Below are 20376 nucleotides of genomic sequence, written 5' to 3'. Positions count from 1 at the left end.
GACCTGTGCCTGGAGGGTGATCCGGGGAGCCGGGCTGGCTACACCAAGGTGGGCATTTGCATGTTGGGTGGGGCAGGGCCCTCCTGAGCCTTCTCCCCTCCCGTCATTCCTGTGGGCTCCAGCCTTGCTCTGGTCTGCATGTCCAGGCCCGTTTTTCTTGGTGGACAGAGGAGTAACGGGTCCGAAGAGGGCAGTGGTCTGGTCCATCCCACTGGCACTGAGCCGGGCTGCACCCACTTCTTAAGCCAGCCCCAGCAGCCGCCTGCCACCTCAAGGTGGGGGCCTAAGCTGGGTTCTGGCCTTGGCCCCTGGAATCAGTCTTCCCCAGAGACTGGCAAAGCACTGCCTTGATTCAGAGCCTGGGCGGCCCAGCCGCGCCCTCTGCTGGTTGTGTCTGGGAATGCAAAAGGACCCTGAGACATGCAGGGGTCGCAGCTCTGGCCTGGGTCCCCAGGGCATCCCAGCCGGCCCTAGGGAGTCCCTGGAGAAAGGGAGGTACTGTGAAATGTCTTCACATTTGCCTTGTGGTTGTTTATCACCTTAACCGCGTTGTCCCTCAGTTTCCCCACTTTTCCTTCTAAGGCTCAGCCCCACCACCACTTACTGGTTGAAGTGAAAGGGGCATACCTGGGAGCCCCAGGCAGGGAGGCACTGGCCCCACTTACTCTGCATTCTCTGCAGGCCCTCGGAACTGCTGGCACTTCCCGGGGGCCCTTCCTCCCTTCCCACCCCCTCCTCCTCGTCACCCTGCCTGTGACTTCCACTGCTGGGCACCCAGCTGGCCCGTGGCCAGATAATCAGATTATCAGGGACCCAGAATAATCTATTCCATATGGCCTGCCAGCTCAGTGGCTCCAAGGGCTAAAGGTGTGCATTTGGGAGGGGGAGGCGGCAGCATTTTGGGTGGAAGGAGCTCCCTTGGGAGGCTGGGGTGGGGAGGAGGAACAGGCAGGGGTGCTCGGAGCCCCTGTGGCTGGTTTCTGCTCTGGGACCCTGCCCGCGCTCAGCCCCAAGCTTCCTCAACCCAGGCAGGACTCGGGTGTGGGATCCAGGGGCCCAGGCAGGACTCGGATGTGGGATCCAGGGGTCCAGGCAGGACTCGGATGTGGGATCCAGGGGTCTGGGAGGACTCGGGTGTGGGATCCAGGAGTCCAGTCAGGACTCAGGTGTGGGATCCAGGGACCCAGGCAGGACTCGGGTGTGGGATCCAGGGGCCCAGGCAGGACTCAGGTGTCAGATCCGGGGGCCCGGGCAGACTCAGGTATGGGATCCGGGGGCCTGGGAGGACTCGGGTGTGGGATCCGGGGGCCTGGGAGGACTCGGGTGTGGGATCCAGGGGCCCAGGCAGGACTGACTCGGGTGTGGGATCCAGGGGTCCAGGCAGGACTCAGGTGTCGGATCCGGGGGCCCGGGCAGACTCAGGTATGGGATCCGGGGGCCTGGGAGGACTCGGGTGTGGGATCCAGGGGCCCAGGCAGGACTGACTCGGGTGTGGGATCCAGGGGCCCAGGCAGGACTGACTCGGGTGTGGGATCCAGGGGTCCAGGCAGGACTCAGGTATGGGGTCCAGGGGCCCGGGCGGGACTCAGGTGTGGGATCCAGGGGCCCGGTTACTGGCCAACATCTCTTCTCCGTGTTGCCTCGGGGCCCTGTTTCGTGATCCTGGGAGGTTTATTGTTCACAGCCAGATGCTGGGCTCCACATTCCAGGGATTGTGGTCTCAGGTCCAACTTCCGGCTCCTCGGGCTTCTGCGATGCAGGGTGAGGTTTGGTGGGGCTTAAGAGCTCCCAGGCTGCTCAGTCCCAGGGCTGAAAGTGGCCTGCTCCAAAGGAGACAGGAGACAGAGGGAGGACAGGACCCAGGCTTAGGCTGCCCAGAGCCCAGTGGTCCCCAGTTCTGCCCCTGCTTGCCCTGTGCGTGGGGCAGGCTTCATTCCCTCATTGACAGAGTACACCACAGTGGTGCTACTCACAGCGGGCAGTGACCCAGCCAGGCCTCTGGGACGCCCCGTGCAGAAGCAGCAGCTGGGGCCCTGCGACAGACAGACGGATGGACGGACGGACAGAGTTGCCGGAGCAGCTCGGGAGGCCATGACCGGACAGGGGACTCTAGTCACAGGGGCCAGACTCTTTGCAAATGCCATTCTCTCCCCGGGAGGTGGCAGGAGGGCACTGCTTCCTCCTCCTGGGGCCGCTGGCTCCAGTGAGGTGGGGGATTAGGGGCTGAAGGGGAACCTTTGCCTCGCACCTTTGATTAGCACTCCTCTGTGAGAGGGGCTGGGGGTGGGCGAGGAGCAGCGCCCAGGACACAGGCAGGGCCTGAGCCTGAGCTGGGGGTGGGGGTGGGGGGGACCCTGTCTTGCCTGCCCGCGTCCAGGCTTGAACTCTCACCTCTGCTCCGGTGGGGCTGCCCCAAGCCTCATTTCCCAGCCTTACACGCAGGCTGGCGAGGGGCGGCTCGGGCCAGGGCGGCAGGAGCCAGTGGCCCCGGCACTTGTCAAAACACAGGCTCCCATGTGCGAAGGCCTCACCCCAGCGGGAGGGCGTGTGGGCCCTGCCGCCTGCAGAACTCATTAACTCCGCAGAGGCCGATAAGATCAAAGGAGAGAGACAGGCTTGGGGACAGGGACAGGGAGGCTGGCCGGTGGGCGGGGGAGGGCCCCGGCTTGAGACTGGGGGTGCTCTGGACCCCGACTTGGCTCCATTAGGCCCACTGACTACAGCCCTCGCACTGGGTGGGCCCCAGGGTAACTTCCCAGGGGCAGCAGGCGAGGGAGGGGCTCTACCGCCAGCTCCAACGTGGCAGCCTTGAGGGCTGGGGCTTTGGGGGCAGCACCTCCGCCTTCACCCCCTCTCGCACCACCTTTGTGATCTTTGCTCCACACTTGGGACCCCAGAGGACTTCCCATCATGCACCACTCCAGGACCCCCTCCCTGCGTGGCTCGCAGGTGCTCAGGTGAAGCTACAGGGAAAGTTTCGGGTCTGAGAACTTCCTGGGTGCTCTGTGTTCAACAGATACACATAGGCGGCTCTTGTACAAACGCGTCTAGTTGGTTTTGTACTTAATCGGACACATTCTTTTAATAAAGATTCTATTTATTTGAAAGGTTGAGTTACAGAACAAGACAGACACAGAGAAAGACAGAGATCTTCCATGTGCTGGTTCATGGCCCTGACTGACCGCGACAGCCGGGGCTGGGCCAGGCTGAAGCCAGGAGCCTGGAACTCCATGAGGGTCTCCCACACGGGTGGCAGGGGCCCCCATCCGCTGCTTTCTTGGGAACAGCCGGGACTCAAATCGGCACTTCTATGGGATGCCAGCGTCGCAGGGGGTGACAAGCCAATGCGCCCACAGTGCCAGCCCCCCAAATTCATCTCAAAGAAGCCAGCACTGGTGGCATCCTCCTGGGCAGGCAGTTGGAAAAGGGTGAGGCAGGACAGCAAAAAGAGGTGTGATTCCTGCTGCACCTGGCGAGCCTTTTGACTGTGGAGCCATGTGCTTGAAGGCAGGACACCAGCACAGGGTTTGCGTCCCGCGAATCTTCTCCCCTGCAGGCTGCCACGTGAAACCACAGCCTGCGGGACCTGGGGGAGTTTCGACATTCAGAAGTCTGGACAACAGGGTGGCCCAGAGCCGCCTTTTTTTTGTTTTAATCTGAAAGGCAGAGTCAGAGAGAAGCAGAGGTGCAGAGAGAGAGGAGAGAGAGAGATCTTCCATTCTTCCATCCACTGGTTCACTCCCCCAAATGGCCACAACAGCCAGAGCTGGCCCAATCTGAAGACAGGAGCCAGGAGCTTCTTCTGAGTCTCCTATGTGGGTGCAGGGGCCCAAGCACTTGGGCCATCTTCCGCTGCTTTCCCAGGTGCATTAGCAGAGACCCGGATCGGAAGTGGAGCAGCTGGGATTTGAACCAGCGCCCATATATGGGATGCCAGTACTGCAAGCGGCGGCTTTACCCACTATACCACTGCGCCGGCCCCACCCAGAGCCCTCTGAGGGGCCACCCTCCCTGGCTCTTTCTCTGTACTCCCTCCCATGCCGGTGCACAACACACTCTTCCGAGTCCCAACCACTTGTTCCCTGAAGAGGCCCACTCACTGGGCTCCCATGCCTGGTTCTTGGCTTGGAAATGGAGCTCCAGGAGGGCATCGTTGGGGTCCAGTGGGGGTGGACCCCGCAGACAGCCGCAGGCTGCGGAGGGGCCTCCTGGGCCAGGCGCTCCCTCCGGTGGTCCACAGGCACAGGCCCAGGGGTGGGCTCATCCTCTCCTCAGTCCCCCAGGGCGGGGGGGGGGACACCCCTTCCTGTGGAGGTGAGCATGGGCGGAAGCACCCTGGGGCTACTGCGACAGAGGGAGAGAAGCAGCTGTAGACGATGTCAGAGGAAGCCAAGGGCAGGGGGCGGGGACGGAAGCTGGGGAGCAAAGATACGCGGGGACCAGACACCAAGGGCCCTGGCTTTCAGTGCCTCCAACCAGCCCTCCCATCCGTCTCACGGAGCTGGAAGCCACAGGGGTTGCAAGACACCAAACTCCTGGCACCGAAGAGACCCGAGATAACATTCAGGAGCAACACCAGACACCACGGCCTTCAGGGCAGCCACCCATCATGCACCTGCCAGGCTGCAAACGCCAACTCCTGAGGACCCAGGCACGCGGCGTAGAGTCGGCGCATTTTCTGCATAGACAACCGCGGTATCTGCAAACGGCTGTACTCTCTCCTCCCTTGCACAACCCTGGCCCTCCATTCAGTGGGAACAGGGGCTGTGGGAGCAGACAGCTCCACCGCATTCCGGGTAGCAGTGGAAAGCTGTCTCTGGCGACCGCCATTTACTTGCCCCCAAGTGGCAGGACGCCTTAGAAGCCAGTGGTGGCTGCCGTGCCAACAGGCCCCAATGCCCAATCCTGCCAGGCCAGGGGGTGTCCCTCTGCCCAGACGGCCTAGCGACCTGGCCAGCAGGGTGAATGCGCCTGGGATGGCTCCCTCATAGGACCCCCCCATGGCCTCCAGGGAGAGACCCACGCAGGATCAAGGGGGCTTCGATGGGTAACGGACCCCCTCGCTCCTCCACTTCAGGAAGAGGCGGTCCTCTCCCGGTTCTTAGTCCACTCCACAGCGCACAAGGGCGCGCGCCCACCTGGTCTCTCATTACACAAGTTGGAACCCACGAGAATTCAGAAGTTGTCAAAGGTTTCCCGGGGAGGGCGGGCCCCTAACCTAGGAACTGGACGTCACCTGGGCCTGCAGCGCTGGCCCAGCGTCTAGGGGAGCCAGGTCAGTGGGCACCCTAGAGGGCCAGCTTGGGGGAGCAGCCCCCACCCGCGTGGGGTTAGAGGCGGGCCCGCCCCGAGCCCGCTTTGATGTGCTGATGCTGCCTGGGAAGGGGCCACTTCACACCTAGGGCTCCGGATAAAGCGGCCGCAGCCCCAAGAGGGCCTTCGCCTTTGCAGCCATGGCCCAGCCCCTGTGCCCCGCGCTCTCCGAACCCTGGGTCCTCTCCAGCGACTGGAGCCCGGCCCGGCCGCCGCCGCCACCCTCCGACAGGGCCTGCGGGCGCTCCCCCGACTCGTGGGGCGGCAGCCCGGAGCCGAGACCCCCGCGCCCGACCGCGGCGAGGCCCCGCGGGGCCCGCGGCAGCCGCCTGGGCAGCGGCCAGCGCCAGAGCGCCAGCGAGCGCGAGAAGCTGCGCATGCGCACGCTCGCCCGCGCGCTGCACGAGCTGCGCCGCTTCCTGCCGCCGTCTGTGGCGCCCGCCGGCCAGAGCCTGACCAAGATCGAGACGCTGCGCCTGGCCATCCGCTACATCGGCCACCTGTCGGCCGTGCTAGGCCTCAGCGAGGACAGCCTGCGGCGCCCGCGCCGGCGGCGCAGCGACGCCGCGAGTCCCCGGGGCTGCCCGCTCTGCCCCGACGGCGGCGCCGCGCAGGTGCCGGGCGTGGGCTCCGCGGTCTGCACCGGAGCCGCCTGGGCGTCCCCGGACGCCCGCCCTAGAGGCCGAGCCTATGCCGAGGTGGTGTGTCCCGAAGGGCAGGCGATGGAGCCGAGCCGCTCGGCTCGGGTTAGTACCCTCTTCCCCGCGCCGTCGGGGAGCGGGGGGCGCCCTGGCCTCTCTCGCGCGCGCTGGGGAGCCACGCAGTGTGCGAGGGGACGTGGAGGCCACGCGGGGCACGGGGACTGCGGCCCCCTGGGGTGCGGCCCCTGCTGAGTGCTGCGCTGTCCCCTCTCCCCTTGCAGCTCTTCCCGGGCGACGTGCTGGCTTTGCTGGACGCCTGGACGCCCCCGTCGTCCCTGGAGGGGCCGCCGGCCTGAGGAGCCCACGGAGGACGGACACCTGGCCCCCTGGCTGTGAGCACCGAGGCGCCGTGGGCCTCGGCGCCTTTCCTGGACGTGGGTGCAGCGGCGACGCAGGCGTGGGCGTGCCCGGGGCTGACCTGTCCCGACCCGGGGCGCCCCTCCCCGCCGCTCCTTGGACGGAAGGACTCGGAATGGACGCTTCGCAGCAGGCCGGAGGCCCTGCCTAATGTGTATTTATTTGTGAATAAACTGTTTGTGGTGGCGTCACTTGGCAGTTTCTTCTTCCCCTCCGTGGACACGAAGCTGCCTCCCTCCCCTCTAAACAAGAACCCTGGGGAGGCCGGAGCGATTCTGGCCGTCTGCAGCCCCCAGAACGCACAGGTCCAGCCCCGTCCCTGGCCTGGCGCCCCCTGTTCCAGGTGGGTCAGCCTGGAAGGGCTGCGGTGGGCGTTAGAGGAGTCTTCCTTGCTCCTGGTGGGGGACTGGGTAACACCAGGGCACGCTGGAGGGAACAGGACGCCCTGCTGCGTGCTTCCTGGGCGCAGGGCGCCTTGCACAGGGCGGAGCTCGGCCCCTGGAATTCTGCTGGCTGCCTTCATCCTGGGGCCTGGGGTGGTGGGGGTGGTGCAGGGAGCACAGCACCAGCTCCAAGGGGTCCTGTCCGTGTTTCCGGAGCCCTTCTTCCCCTGGTGGTCAAGCTTCCTGGCCTTGGATCCTGGGGTTTTTCCTTCCTCCCTCTTTCTGGTTCCCTCCCATGGGAACCACAGTGAGCCAGTTCCCAGCCAGGTAGCTGTGACCTGGAGGCCCAGCCAGCCAGAGATGAGGGGCCTGATGGGGGCCTGCAGCCAAACCAGGCTTCGTGGGTTGGGTTCAGCTCAGGGGAACACTCACGCTACAGAGGCCAGCTGAGAGGCCGTCAGGCTCGGGGTGGGGTAGGGCAGGGCGCGAGAGGGGCCCCTTACCTTCTGGTCCTCCCCTGTCCCCCTCAAGTGTGTGTTGGTGTTCGTTCTGAGTATTTTATTGAGATAAAATTCACGTAGCACAAAATCCACCCTCTTAAAGGCGCCGTGTGCCGTGTGCATTGGCTGTGCCCACGGAGCCGGGGGACTGTCACCACTCATTTCACAGCGCCCCTGTCGGCGCTCGGAGAAGCCTTGTAGCTGTAAGCATCGCATCACTCCCGGGCCGGCAGCTGGCCCTCTGCTTTCCACCTGTGTCTGGCTCCAGCCCCCGCGGCCGGCGCTGCGGCCACCTCTCTCGGTCCTCTGCGCCGCTGAAGCTGCCCTGTTTGCATTTCCAGGGTCCCAAAGGGACAGGGCTGCAGGGTGGGGCTGGGGCCCTGCTCGGCGGTCCCAGGCTCAGCCTCAGCAGGGCACTCCCCGCGGCTGCAGAAAACGGGGCCCAAAGCTGAACCCTGTAAGGGTGGGGGGGCTCACGCATCTCCCCGCGCCCCCTCCCCACACCTCCCTTCATATCACGCTCCCCTCCCAGAACCCGAAGTGTCCCCTTGGAGCCACCCAGCTTAGAAAATCTATTTGCATGGCAAAGGGGGAGCAGTTTAGGATGGGGAATTAAAGTTATTAGCAAGTCTTTTCACAGATAAGTGGGGCTCATTGGCCCGCCCCCTCCCCCCCACCGAGGGTCTCTCGTCCGCTCCTAACCCGGGCCGCGCCCACTGTTTATTAGCACCCGGGTGTGAACTCTCATTAACACGTCCCTGCTAATAGCGGAGGAGCCGGGGGCCTGGAGATAGGCAGGGGCCACCTCCTGCTGCTCCACGGCCCCCTCCCCCTCTTCCTGTGTGTCCCTTCACGGTGACCGCGACAGCAACAGGCGTCCTGGCTGGGCTCACCCTGCGTCAGGTGGGGCCTCCCGCGTCAGTTCTCCGGCAACCGGCGGGGCGGGCCGGGGAAGGCGCCCGAGCGGACGCCACGCGGCAGCCGCCCACCTCCGCGGTTCTCGAAGGGGAGCTGGAGGTGGAGGGAGGTGCGGCCGGCGGGGGTGGGAGGCTGCCTGCCACCCGCACGGGGCGTGGCGGTGCCCCGTCTGGAGTGGCCGGGGCTCGGGTCTGCGGGAAGGCGGGCGCTCTGCCCTCTGCTCCCCACCGCCTCCTTGCTCAGAGAGCCGCTCTCGGGACTGGCCCTGCTCGGACGCGTGCGTAGGGCCCTGGTCTGCCAGCCATTTCCCATCCCGGCAAGGGGGTTGCTGCCTTTATGCCCATCATACAGGTAGGCAGACTACCTGAGCACCGACAGGCGGAGGGATTAGGCCAAAGCCAGTAGGGGGCTACAGGGTGGGGACACCTGGTCTTTGGAATAGTCCGGGCAGCAGGTGCGTGTGGGGTCTGTGTGTGTGTATGGGGGTTGTGGCACTATGCTGGCCGTGCCACGCTGAGCACACATGTGGCCCCATGCAGTGTCCTGTGGGACAGCTATGCCATAGCCACTGTAGATGCTAACACTAATAATGGGGCAGTTAAGTTGATCATTGCTTAGTCAATAATTTATTCAGGGGCCAGCGCTGTGGTTGCCACCTGCAGTGCCAGCATTCCATGTGAGCACTGGTGAGGTCCCAACTGCTCCTCTTCTGACCCAGCTCTCTGCTGTGGCCTGGGAAAGCAGTGGAAGATGGCCCAAGTGCTTGGGCCCCTGCACCCATGTGGGAGACCTGGAGAAAGCTCCTGGCTCCTGGCATCAGATTGGCCCAGCTCCAGCCCTTGTGGCCATTTGGGGAGTAAACTAGCGGATGGAAGATTCTCTCTCTCTCCCCTTTCTCCCTCTTTGATTCTGCCGTTCAAATATATAAATCTTAAAAAAAAAAAGAATTGATTCCAGGTACCAATTTTTTTTTAATATTTTATTTATTTGAGACAGAGTTACAGAGAGAGGTAGAGACAGAGAGAGAGGTCTTCCATCCGCTGCTCATTCCCCAGATGGCTGCAATGGCCCGAGCTGAACCAATCTGAAGCCAGGAGCCAGGAGCTTCCTCCGGGTGTCCCATGTGGGTGCAGGGGCCCAGAGACTTCGGCCATCTTCCACTGCTTTCCCAGGCCACAGCAGAGCTGGATTGGAAGAGGAGCAGCCAGGACTAGAACCCATGCCCATATGGGGATGCTGGCGCTTCAGGCCAGGGCGTTAACCCGCAGCGCCACAGCGCTGGCCCCCAAGGTACCAATCTGAACATGGGGCCAGAGGAGGAGGTGGCCAACAGCTGTCCACTTGAGCTGGGACCACCTTCAAGCCAGTGGGTGATGGCAGTCCTCTCCCGAGGCCTGAGCTGGGGTGGTCTGAGGACAGAGCCCCTGCTTGTCCCAGGGTTGGGCCGAGGCCGCGCTGTCTACACCCCCAAGGGCTGCACCCGGCCACCTGCTCACCCCGCCCCAGGCCCTACACTTCCCATGTTTCCCAGCTGCTCCATCTCCCAGGGCCTGCAGCCTTGGCATCCTGGCCACCCAGTGTGGGCCCCTCCCCTGTGCCTCCCGTGGGTCTTGGCCCACCCACTTGGGTCCCCAGCCAGAGGGGCTAGCAGTCATGGCCGCCAAGGACGGGAGCTGCACTGTGCTTGCTGCGGGTGCTCTGGGGCAGAGGCCTGCCTGTAAGGGGACTCAGCTGGGAGGTGGGGGAGGTCTCCGGGTGTTGTTTCCAACTGTACAGCTCGCCCCCCCCACCTGCTGTTGCAGGAGGCGCGTTGATATGGGGAAACCAGACAGGGCGCTGGTGGGAGCGCATGAGCTGGAATGTTTTGCCAGTGCTGCGTTGTCACTCCTGCCCCTTAACTGTCCATCTAGTGCAGCCTACTTTTCCCGAGATGCACCTGTGTCTCCTCTGGTCCAGGAAGGAGGGGACACCACGATGGCCACGTGGAAATTAAAGCTCCCCCTGTTAGGGCACCGCCCCTGCCATCGCTCAGGGCTTCGGGCCCTGCTTGCGTGTCCTGTGGTCTCTGCTCTCAGGCAGCCCTCTGGCCCACGCACAGTGGGCACCGTGCCATGTGGGGCGGCTGACACCCACGCGTGACTGTACATTCACACCCTCTCCCTTTTCAATAAATCCTGCTCATCTCTGAGGGCAGGAACAAAAACCTGGGATAAAGATTTCCATACCTCGGCCCCGACCAGTCTGAGCTGGGTTTCCGGCACTTAAGCTAAGTCACCCCAGCCTCGGTTTCCCCCTCTGTACCTGGGGACAGTGATAGCATCCGTGTGTCCCACGTGTGGCCATACAGGCTTCAGGGTAAAATACACGATGCCAGCAGGTGCTGTGCAGAGCCAAGGCCACAGTCCCAGGTCCTCCATCCTCCGCGGACAGCGGCCCCTGCTGCTTCAGTCAGGGGCGGGCATCTCGGGTGGGGCCCTGTTCACCCAGGCACATTCAGCCAGTCAGAACCAGCGGCATAGGAGGGTGTCCTGTCCCCTCCCTCGCCCCCCGCCCTTGGCCTCAGGCCGCATTCCTCACCCGGGAGCTCCTGGGGAGGCAGCAGAAGATGGCCCAAGTCCTGGGCCCCTGCCACCCACGTGGGAGACCCTGGTGGAGTTCCAGGCTCCTGGCCCAGCCCTGGCCACTGTGGCCATTTGGGGAGTGAACCAGCAGATGGAGGCTCTCTCTCTCTCTCTCTCTCTCTGGCCCTTTCTCTGAAACTCTGCCTTTCAAATAAATGAATTTTTTACAGAATTTTTTAAAAAAGCTTTTAAATTTATTTGACAGGTAGAGTTATAGACAGTGAGAGAGAGAGACAGAGAGAAAGGTCTTCCGTCCGTTGGTTCACTCCCCAAATGGCCGCTACAGCTGGTGCTGCTGCACCAATCCAAAGCCAGGAGCCAGGTGCCTCTTCCTGGTCTCCCATGTGGGTGCAGGGCCCAAGCACTTGGGCCATCCTCCACTGCCTTCCCGGGCCACAGCAGAGAGCTGAACCGGAAGAGGAGCAACCAGGACAGAATCCGGCATCCATATAGGATGCCAGTGCACACCGCAGGCGGAGGATTAACCAAGTGAGCCACAGAGCTGGCCCCACAGAATTTTTTTAAAAAAAGATTTATTTGAAAGGCAGAATTAGAGAGAGAGAGAATCTTCCATTCACTGGCTCACTCCCCAAATGGCCACAACAGGCAGGGCTCGGCCAGACTGAAGCCAGGAGCTAGGACCTTCACCCAGGTCTCCCATATGGGTGCAGGGGCCCAAGCACTTGGGCCATCTTCTACTGCTTTCCCAGACACAGTAGTTGGGAACTGAAACAGAATGGAGCAGCCGGGACGCGAACCGGCGCCCATATGGGATGCTGGCACTGCAGACAGCAGCTTTAACGTGCTATGCCACAACGTCAGCCTCATTTTTGTTTGTTTGTTTGTTTTTGTTTTGTTTTGTAACAGAAACCATCAGCTGGGGCTGGTGGAGTCTGGACTGGGGGCACGAAGGTACACACCACAGCAACGCCAACACTGGGAGACAATGACACTGTTTATTTAGGTGACACACCTGCACGGCAAGGTCCCCCAAATGCACCTTCGCCTCCTCTGGTTCCGCTGGGGGCTGTCACGAGTCCTCCCCGCTGGGGTGTCCTGGGGAGCGGCCTCCCTGGCGGGACCCTTTCACAGCACTCCCAGGTGGCGGGGGTCGCTCCCCAAGTTCTCCCTTTGCAGCAGCAGGGAGTACCTGCGCAGCCGGGTCCAGTGCTCCCGCTCCTGCACCTGCTGCTGCTTCTTCTCCAGCATCTGAAAGCTGAGGCCACAGGGCTGGGGGTGAGGCACCCCCCTCCTCCCGGCCCCCAGGCCTGCGGCTCCCACGTCCTCTTCTGCCCGTGATGAGGCCTCCGGCCAGCCGGAGCAGACGCTCAGACAGCTTTCACTGAACGGGCCACGGGGTCGGGTGGAAGTGAACTGAGGACCCCCAAGTCCATTTGCAAGCAAAAGGTGGGATTCGTGCACAAGGGAGCCTCGTTCAGCCTGAATAACGGAAGTCGTGACACCTATGGCAACCTGGTGGAACGCTGGGGACACATGCTAAGAGACATAAGCCAGGTACAAGGACGCACCACAGGGTTCTGCTTCCCTGAAGACATTCAGTTGAATCTTTAAAAAAAGAGTTTTTGGGAAAGATTTATTGTATGTATTTGAAAGGCAGAGTGACAGAGACAGGATGAGACACAGAAAGACATCTCCCATTCCCTGGTTTATCCCCCTAAAGGGCCATAGTAGCTACGTTTGGGCCAGGTCCAAGCCAGGAGGCAGGAACTCCTTCCAGGCCTCCTCCGGGAGTGGCAGGGACCACACTTGGACCATCAAGTGCTGCCTCTCAGGTGCATCAGCAGGAAGCCGGACTGGAAGCGGGGCGGCTGGGACTTGAACCTGCGCTCTGAGATGGGGAGCTGGCGTCACAGGTGGCGGCTTAACCTGCTGTGCCACAACACTGGTGCCAACAACACCTAGTACACCTTTTAAAATGTTCACACACGAGTTCGGACACGCACATAATCCTGAAAACTGGACATGGGAAGAGGCGCTGTGCGCTCTGGTTTTTCACATGAAATACATCCTGGTAACACCCGGGCGGCCCTCACACACCCGCCATGCTCTTTAGTCTTCCCGGCAAGGACTGGGAGGGTCGGGGCTGCAGTGCTGGGCTTGGCCCACGCGTAGGGGGAGGGCAGCAGGCCGGCAGCTAGGAGTGAGGTGCAGGTCAGAAAACCAGGCTTCTCATTCACGCCGCCCGCGTGCAAACCTTGCTCTTGGCGGGCCGGCATGGCGGCACAGCCTGCACCACTGGCATCCCATATGGGCACTGGTTCAAGTCCCGGCTGCTCCTTTTCAGACATGCACCTATGCTCTCCCTCCGTCACATTGCTTCAACCGGAGGCCGTGCAGGGGGCAGCTGGGCAGTTAGGTGGAACTAGAATATGGTCTAAAAGAAAGACCAGAACGGGTGACTTCTCAAACACCACGCTGGCCGGAGGAGGGCTTTCTCTAGAGGTGCGGTGAAAAACGCCACGCGAAAGTGCTGTGGACACAGGACCCACAGGACCAGAGCGTTTGCGCATTCGCACCACCAGAGGGCGCCAGAGCCTGGCCGGTGCGGAGGCGCAGCAGCAAAGCCCAGGGAAGACTAACAATCCCGCCAGCTGAATAAGCAGTGGTCGGGAAGAAAACCAAAATGCTGGTTCCAGTCCTTAGAATGGACTCTGGAGGCCGTTTAAATCGGGTTTCAGACGGATCTGCAGCTGGACTTAAAAATTTAAGAGGCAGTGGGGAGGAGGGGAGAGACAGAGTCACTCTTATCAGATCGCGCCTTCCTACAATGCTAGCAATGGCCCAGGATCTGGGCACTCCATCCAGCTCTCTCACACGGGTGGCAGGAACCCCGCATCATCACCACTGCCTCCCAGGGTCGACATGAGCAGGAAACTGGAGTGAGGAGGTGGGCGCCGAATCCAGACACTCCAGGATGGGAGATGCGCTTGGGCAGCGGAGCCGGCATGCAGACCTCTGGGGTGGCCCAAACTGCAGTGCCCTGGCTTTTGGGAGCCACCTGCTGCCCTATAGTTCCCTATAGTCTGAGGCCTGCCCCGTCCCTTTCTTACAGGACAGCTCTGCTCTGTTAGTGCTGAGCGGGGGCAGGCGGGGCTTGGTTTAGGTCTGCTGAGCTGGAGGGCCCCATGTGTAATTCTACCCTCCTAACCTCCTACTTGTCAATCAAAATGCCCCTTTTGCTGGATGCATTTGCTTCATCCAGGACCTGGGGGGGTGTGTGTGTGTGCCACGATATGGAGCTCTACGCGGAACTTGCGGAGCCGCCAGGTAATTCCCAGGTGGCTTCCCACCTGGAGAGGCCCCGCCCCCTCCCTCATGGAGGGGCCAGCATCAGGCCGGAGCTCTTGTTCTCTCTTGCTCTTCCACCACAGACCATGGCTGGAGCTGCTGCTGGCTGGGTGGGGGGTGGGGTGGAAGGGTTGGGGGGGCGGGAAGCCCTCTCTCCCCTCCCCCACCCCCTCCTTGCGGGCCCACTGCCCACCCTTCATGAGTGTGGGCAAGCCACGCTCGTGTGCGTCTGTGGGTTCACGCTCCCGTCATGTGAACAGATTTTCTGTATCACTTTCTGCACCGTATTCGTGCCTGCACTCGGAAGGTTCGCCTCCGTGCAAGGCAAGAGCCTGGACCCCAGCCCGCACCGGTGCCCACCACAACTCCCGACAAATAACTCACGGGACCCCCACCCGCTGGGGGGTCTTTAAATACCACCGCATTCAGTTCAATCTTACAGCGTGTTTTCGTGGCCCCTTGAATCTGTTTTCTTGGACTGCGATCCTAATTAGCCTCAAATAGAAGTTTTTTTTTTTTTTTTTTTTTTTCCCCTCTTGACTAGGCTGATTTCCTGCCCGGTTGACACAATCAAAATAACTTCAACCCAAAGCGAGAAAAGTGGCCACGTCCTGACGGGGAGGAAACGGGCGTCCACAGGGGAGAGGGGTCTCCAGTGCGCCCGACTTTCCAAGCTCACGCAACACCGAGCGAGTGGCTTCCAGCCCTTCCCTGAGTGCCTGGCCACGTCCTGTGTGCAAGACGCAGGGCGGGACGCGCTCACCGCCCCCTGTGCCCCTGCCGCAGCCTGGAGCCACCCCCAAGAACCCGCCTGCGGGACGTCAGGGAAGACTCCCCAGCACAGCGGCTGGAGCGGCGAGGGGCGAGGGGCGGGGCGGCCGGGCTGGAAGCAGGGCGGGGCCCGCCGCCCCGGCGAGGCCTGCACGGTGGCTCCCACAGCTCTGGAGCTAGGTGGGTGCTTCCTTGTTTGCTGACACGGGCCGCGGTGAGCACGAGCCGGTGGGCGGAGGGGACTGCCAGGGTGAGAGCAGTCAAGGGGCGGCGTGCGCCAGGCAGCTGGAGGCGAGGTTACCCCTGCCAGCCGGGGCAGAGGTGGCGGGAACACTGCCACGTGGGGAGCGCGGGGCAGCCACCTCAACCCTGGCTCTGTGCACTTCTGTGCCTAAGGATCTGCAGTAATTCACCCCCAGGCTTGATGCAAACACATGGGGTCACCCGCGAAGGCGAGGGGGTGGGGCCTGGACCTTGCTGGGCCTTGCACGCCACAGGGACTATGGGCCAAGAGTCTGCTGCTGTGTGTCCCACGGGGTCCTGAAAATTCTGTCCTGGTGTGATCACAGCGGGGGGCCGGGGCAGCTGGGTGGGGTGGGGCGGCCCACAGGCTGCTGACTGGCTGGCCACTGCAGTTCTGGAACTTTCCATCTGTTGCTACACAGACCCACTGCCTTACAGTTTCACCTAGTTTTAGGGCCAAGGACGCGATTTTAGACACAAGGAGTAAACGGGAAGAAAACACTGGGGAGCAAACTCCTTGGGACCCTCCCCACCTGCCCCCCAACCCCCGCCTCCGGTGGTGGGCTGTCAGTGAGGGTCTGGCTGCGGGCACGTCCCCCGTGAAACACCCGGGGACCTCTCTGGGAAGGCCCAGGCACCGACTGGAGCTCGGTGCTCCCCGGTCACCCGCGGCTGCCAGGGGCACAGGATTCGCGTCTTAGCGTCAGGGCCCTGTAGATGGTCCTTCAGGTTCAGGCTGAGGTAACCAGGAGCCCGGCCTACGCCCACCACGCACAGTCTCCTCCCCAAAGCTCGCCCCTGCCCATCTCAGCCCCCACCCTGCCCCACGTGGCTGCCGCCTCTCCTCCCAGCCGTGGGCTCTGGGGGGCCCTCGGCACCCCGCCCTTCCCAGGAGACAGCTGGGAGACAGCGAGGCACACGGAGGTGAGGGGCTGGCAGGGGCCTCGCGGCCCAGAGCGAGGAAGTCAGGACACAGGGACTCTTCCCACCGCCCACGGAGCCCCCCAGGAAAAAGTGAAGTCCCGCAGGGCCGTGTGATACCGGATCTACAAACAGTGGACAGAGGGCGGGCGTCTCGTGGAGTGGGTAAGGTGTCGCTCCAGACACTCAGGTCTGTATCGGAGCACCTGCGTTCCAGTCCCGGTTCCCTTCTGATTCGCTTCCTGCCACCACCCAGGGGAGGCAGGAGATGGCGGCTCAAGTCCTCCAGCCCCGTGCCCCACAGGGGAGACCTGAATGGAGTTCCGGGCCCCTGGCTTCAGCCCGACCCAGCCCTGGCTGTTGTGGACATTTGGGGGAGTGACCCAGGAAATGGAAGATATCTGACTTTCAAATGCAGTGGGAGCAAATACATTTTTTTAAAAAACACGTATGGAATGCGTTATTGTTTTTAAATGCATTCCCCTCACGGTAACCGCAGTGCTCAGTTTTCTGGTGGAAGCGCTAAGGCTGATAAACACTTCGTGGCTGTATTCTCCTGCTTTTTCAAATTTCTGCAAGTTCATACAGAACTTGGAGAGGGTGAACTCGCTTTCCTCAGTGGGTTCCGGTGTGGGGCTCTGGGTCTGAGGGAGCTCCGGGAGCAGGTTCAGCAGGTGGCTGGTGTCCGGTCACCGTGGGTGAGGGTGAGATGCTAGTGGGCGGGGAGGTGGGAGGGAGCCGCCCTGGGCTGCAGCCGCTGGCTCCGGCCCACGCCCAGGAGGGCAGCCTCTGGCTCTGCAGACAGGAAAGGGCAGGGGTGTGGCCAGAGTCCACAGCAACAGAAACAAGTTCAATAAACAAGGTCTGGGCCCTCTGTCAAGAGCACAGGCAAGCTGGGCCAGGCCCTCCCCAGGGGAACTGCTCCTGCGGCCACGATCTAACACCATGCTCCTGGCTTACATTTCACCATTTTTAAAAGGTTTATTAATTTTATGTATTTGAAAAGGAGAGAGAGAGAGAGATCTGTCTTCCATCCCCTCGTTCACTCCCTAAATGCCCACAACAGCTGGGTTTGGGCCAGCCCAAAGTCAGGAGCCAAGAACACTGGATCTCCCACGAGTGGCAGGGACCCAAGTACTCGAGCCGCCGCCGCCGCCTCTCTGGGTGCACACCAGCAGGACGCTGGACCAGGAGTGGAGGAGCAACTCAGCCCAGGCGCACTGAGATGGGTGTGGGAGCCCCCAGAGGCAGCTTCACCCCACACCACTGCACACTCCCCATGCACACTGTTGGTAGAAAAGTCGCACACAGGGAAAACACAAAGCAGAAAACCGCACACGCTTGCCTCTCCCAGATGTAGCCAGCGCCGCCATGGTTGTACACCCTGCCAGTCCCCAGTCACTCAAAATCAGGATTACATTACAAATATCCTACAACTTTTCCTTTTGAGAAATTTCAAAATCCATAAAGAAGTAACATTCTTTCTCTCCCTTTCCCCCTCCCCCCCTTTCCCTCCCCCTCTTCCCTTCCCTCTCCCCCTTCCTTCCCCTCTCCCTCTTCCCTCCCCTTCTCCCCTTCCCCTTCCCTTTCCCCTCCCTTCTCCCTTCTCCCCTCTCCCCTCCCCCTCCCCCTTCCTTCCCCTTCCCCCTATCCCTCCCCCTCTCCCTTTCCCCTCCCCTTTCCCCTCCCCTCTCCCCTCCCTTCTCCCCTCTCCCCTCCCCCTCCTCCTTCCCCCTCCCCCTCTCGCTCTCCAGATGTCCCTGATTTCATCGCTGTTAACCCTTTCACCATGTGTCTCGCCACAGAGGTTTTCCTGGACCACTTGACAGGCTGCCCGAGGTGGCTGGGGAGCCTTCCTTCTGCCATTTGGGTATTTATGACATCATTTGCGGGCCATACAAACTGTCAGTGTCAAAACAGCCTGCTACAGACGCACTGAATTTCAAGTCCCACCTGCTAGTGCCTTGGCAGGGCCAGACCCAGCGATCTCCCAGCCTCACCTGGCCCACGGGCCGGATGTCGGCCAGCCCTGCTCCGCAAGGCCAGCCAGGCCCCAGGGCTCAGGAGGAGCAAGGGCGGTTGTTCTTGGCACGTCTCTAGGACAACGTCTACCACTCTCTGCTTGGCCCTCTCTCCTGACACCACATTCCTGTCCTGATGAACGGGGATGCTTCTGTCTGGGAGACGCTGACAGCCACACAAGGGACCTACCAAAACTTGGAAAGGACAGGGAGGTGCCCCTGGCGCCTCCTGGTGGTGACATTTGGGATAGCAGCGAGAGGACACAGCACCAAGCCCGGCGCCGTGCACCTGCACCTGACATCTGTCATCTCATGCCACAGACACAGACACCACCAAAACGTCCTCACAGGTGCTCGGCACACAACAGATTTTTTTTGAATGACTGAGCATAACGGGGCTCTGAGAGGCAAATGAAGAGCTGGAGTTCAAACCCGAAGCTCCAAGCATTTGCCTTCATTCCTTCTGTGGCAAGAGTCAGAGGAAGGGGAGGTGGCTGCGACTCAGAGGTCCCAGGACACGAGGACATCTGCCAGGTCAGCCGGCTCTGGGTGACCCCACTGCAGCCCAAATGGTAGTCCCATCATGGCGGGAACCATCAACAAGATGCCCAAGTCCCAGCTGCCCGCATCTCAGTCCCGGCTTCACTCCCAACTCCAGCTTCCTGCTAACGCACAGCCTGGGAGGCGGCAGTGACGGCTCAAGGCGTGGGACGCCTGGATTGAGTTCTTGGCTCCCGGCTTTGGCTACCCTGGACATCTGGGGGCCTGCACCAGTGTGTGGGGTGCCCTCTCCTACCTGTCTGGCTCAGTGTCTCTGGTCTCAGCAGGAAGAAACCAGCAAGTGGAAGCCTCTTCTACCAGGGGGAGTCGACGGCTCCTCCTCTGCCGCCCGCAGGTGGACGCGGGCTGGCCCGGGGCTGGGGTGCGGCGGGGCCCTTACCTCTTCTGCAGTAGCAGCTCACATCTTCTCTCCAGCGGCAGTGCCTCGGGGAAGGCCATGGTGTCCAGCAGGTCCTCCTGGGGAATGGTGTAATTTTTTGAGAGGTTTTCCAGGAGTGGGTAGGCCTCGAAGTTGAAGTAGAAAACAGAATTGCGGGTGTCGCCAGCCTCCTCCTCGGATTTCGCTTCATCCGGACAGTCTCCTGCCATGACAGCAGCACATCGCTGTGTACGGTGCTGCCCTCCTGGGGACCGCGGCTGGGTGGGGATGCGGGGTAGGTGGGGGGTGCCTGGGTAGAGCCAGGAGGGGCTCGTGATCTGGGGGAGCAGGAGCCCAGAGAGATGCCCTTGTCGGCTTTTTATGAAGGCCCCCTGTGGGGCTTAGCTGCGGTGTCTTTTGGGGACACAGGGTGGGATGGATCCCAGGTGGGGCCACTGGGTGCCGGGATTGTGGAAGTCGGGGAAACAGCCGCAGGTGCTCAGGGGCCCCCCCTGTACCTTGGAGCAGGAAAAACGGAAGTTGTAGGGACACAAGAAACACAGGCTTCCAGGGGACCCCCACGCGGTGGGGCCTGGGGGGAGCAAAGGCACAGACGACCTCGGACTTGGCCACGTTCATGAGGGACATGGAGCCGTTCCTGGTAAAGATGAGCACCTAGGAGGCAAGAGGGCGGGGCGCGGGGACCTCGACTGGACTCTGTCCTTCCCAGGAAGGCAGAGGGCCCAGGGCGTCCAGTGAGGGCTGGACGTGGGACAGACACAGCGCGCGCGCGGCTCCTGGGCCCTGGTGCTGCTGAGGGCGCCGCAGCTACACGCGTGCTGGCTCCGCTGGGGCCCCTTCTGCATGCTTGCCCTCTGGCCCTGGCTTTTCTTTCTGGTTCTTTCCAGCACCCTGCTGAAGAGCTCCTGTCCACGAGGCCACCCTCCAGCTCCTCACTGGTCCTCCCAGCGCCCTCCTTCCTCCCATTCCACCCCGGAGGCACCTTGCGCAATCCAACAGCCACTCCCGGCTTGGGTCTCAGAGGGGCCTCTCTCCTGGCTGAGCCCCTTCTCTGGGCCCAGAACACGTGCTCTGAAAGTCTGCCTCGACCTCCACCCTCCGCCAGGGGCCACGGCACTGCCTCCGCACTGTCCTGCCCTGGCCCAGCGCTCTTGCCTCCTTCGTGTCCCTCCCGTCCCTTCTGAGCTCAGTTTTCATCACCCTGTAATTGATGGTGTTGCCCGCAGGGCGTCTGCAGGTGCCCGATGGTGAGCAGGAAATCTGTTTTCAGCCCCAGGCTCTCTGAGAGGGAGACCCGGGGGTGGGGGCTTGTAGGCCCCCTACCCCAGGAATCCCAGACTTTCTCTCCAGGCTGCCACAGGAGCCAGGCTATGGGGCC

The 20376-nt window shown here is 62.1% G+C and overlaps 2 protein-coding genes and 1 long non-coding RNA gene across 18 annotated transcripts in view; 1 reads left to right on the top strand and 2 right to left on the bottom strand.

Moving 5' to 3' along the window:
- Nucleotides 1-3162: 3162 nt before the first annotated feature.
- On the top strand, nt 3163-6832 carry MESP1 (mesoderm posterior bHLH transcription factor 1). The gene is made up of 2 exons (XM_070053392.2): nt 3163-6059; nt 6236-6832. Exons 1-2 carry the CDS (start codon nt 5454-5456, stop codon nt 6308-6310), a joined length of 681 nt encoding a protein of 226 aa, XP_069909493.2. The 5' UTR covers nt 3163-5453; the 3' UTR covers nt 6311-6832.
- Nucleotides 6833-9136: 2304 nt separating this feature from the next.
- On the bottom strand, nt 9137-10678 carry LOC149123186 (uncharacterized). The gene is made up of 2 exons (XR_016217632.1): nt 10474-10678; nt 9137-9356 (listed from the first exon to the last, which is right to left on the bottom strand). It is a non-coding gene; the product is annotated as an uncharacterized LOC149123186 (long non-coding RNA).
- Nucleotides 10679-11730: 1052 nt separating this feature from the next.
- WDR93 (WD repeat domain 93) overlaps nt 11731-20376 on the bottom strand; it is a 46469-nt gene continuing 37823 nt past the window's right edge. For 8 of the 16 annotated variants that reach the window (XR_011381045.2, XR_016217626.1, XR_016217622.1 and 5 more), the window contains 3 exons: nt 19496-19652; nt 18999-19200; nt 11731-12009 (listed from right to left, as the gene is read on the bottom strand). Coding sequence is in view for 9 of the 16 variants with exons in the window: in XM_070054531.2 (XP_069910632.2) it covers nt 11880-12009; nt 18999-19200; nt 19496-19652 (489 nt within the window). In the remaining 7 variants the exon portion in view is untranslated. Of the gene's footprint in view, nt 12010-12322; nt 12360-12388; nt 12643-18998; nt 19201-19495; nt 19653-20376 lie in introns of those variants that run through there. The other 8 variants (XR_016217623.1, XR_016217628.1, XM_089309509.1 and 5 more) reach the window with 4 other exon arrangements.

The sequence above is a fragment of the Oryctolagus cuniculus genome, chromosome 12, assembly GCF_051225735.1.
Source record: "Oryctolagus cuniculus isolate XC-2025 breed Fujian yellow rabbit chromosome 12, ASM5122573v1, whole genome shotgun sequence".
In the NCBI taxonomy this organism is placed as follows: domain Eukaryota; kingdom Metazoa; phylum Chordata; class Mammalia; order Lagomorpha; family Leporidae; genus Oryctolagus; species Oryctolagus cuniculus.
Note: the sequence above shows the minus strand (reverse complement) of the source record. Positions and strands in the feature narration are given on the sequence as shown.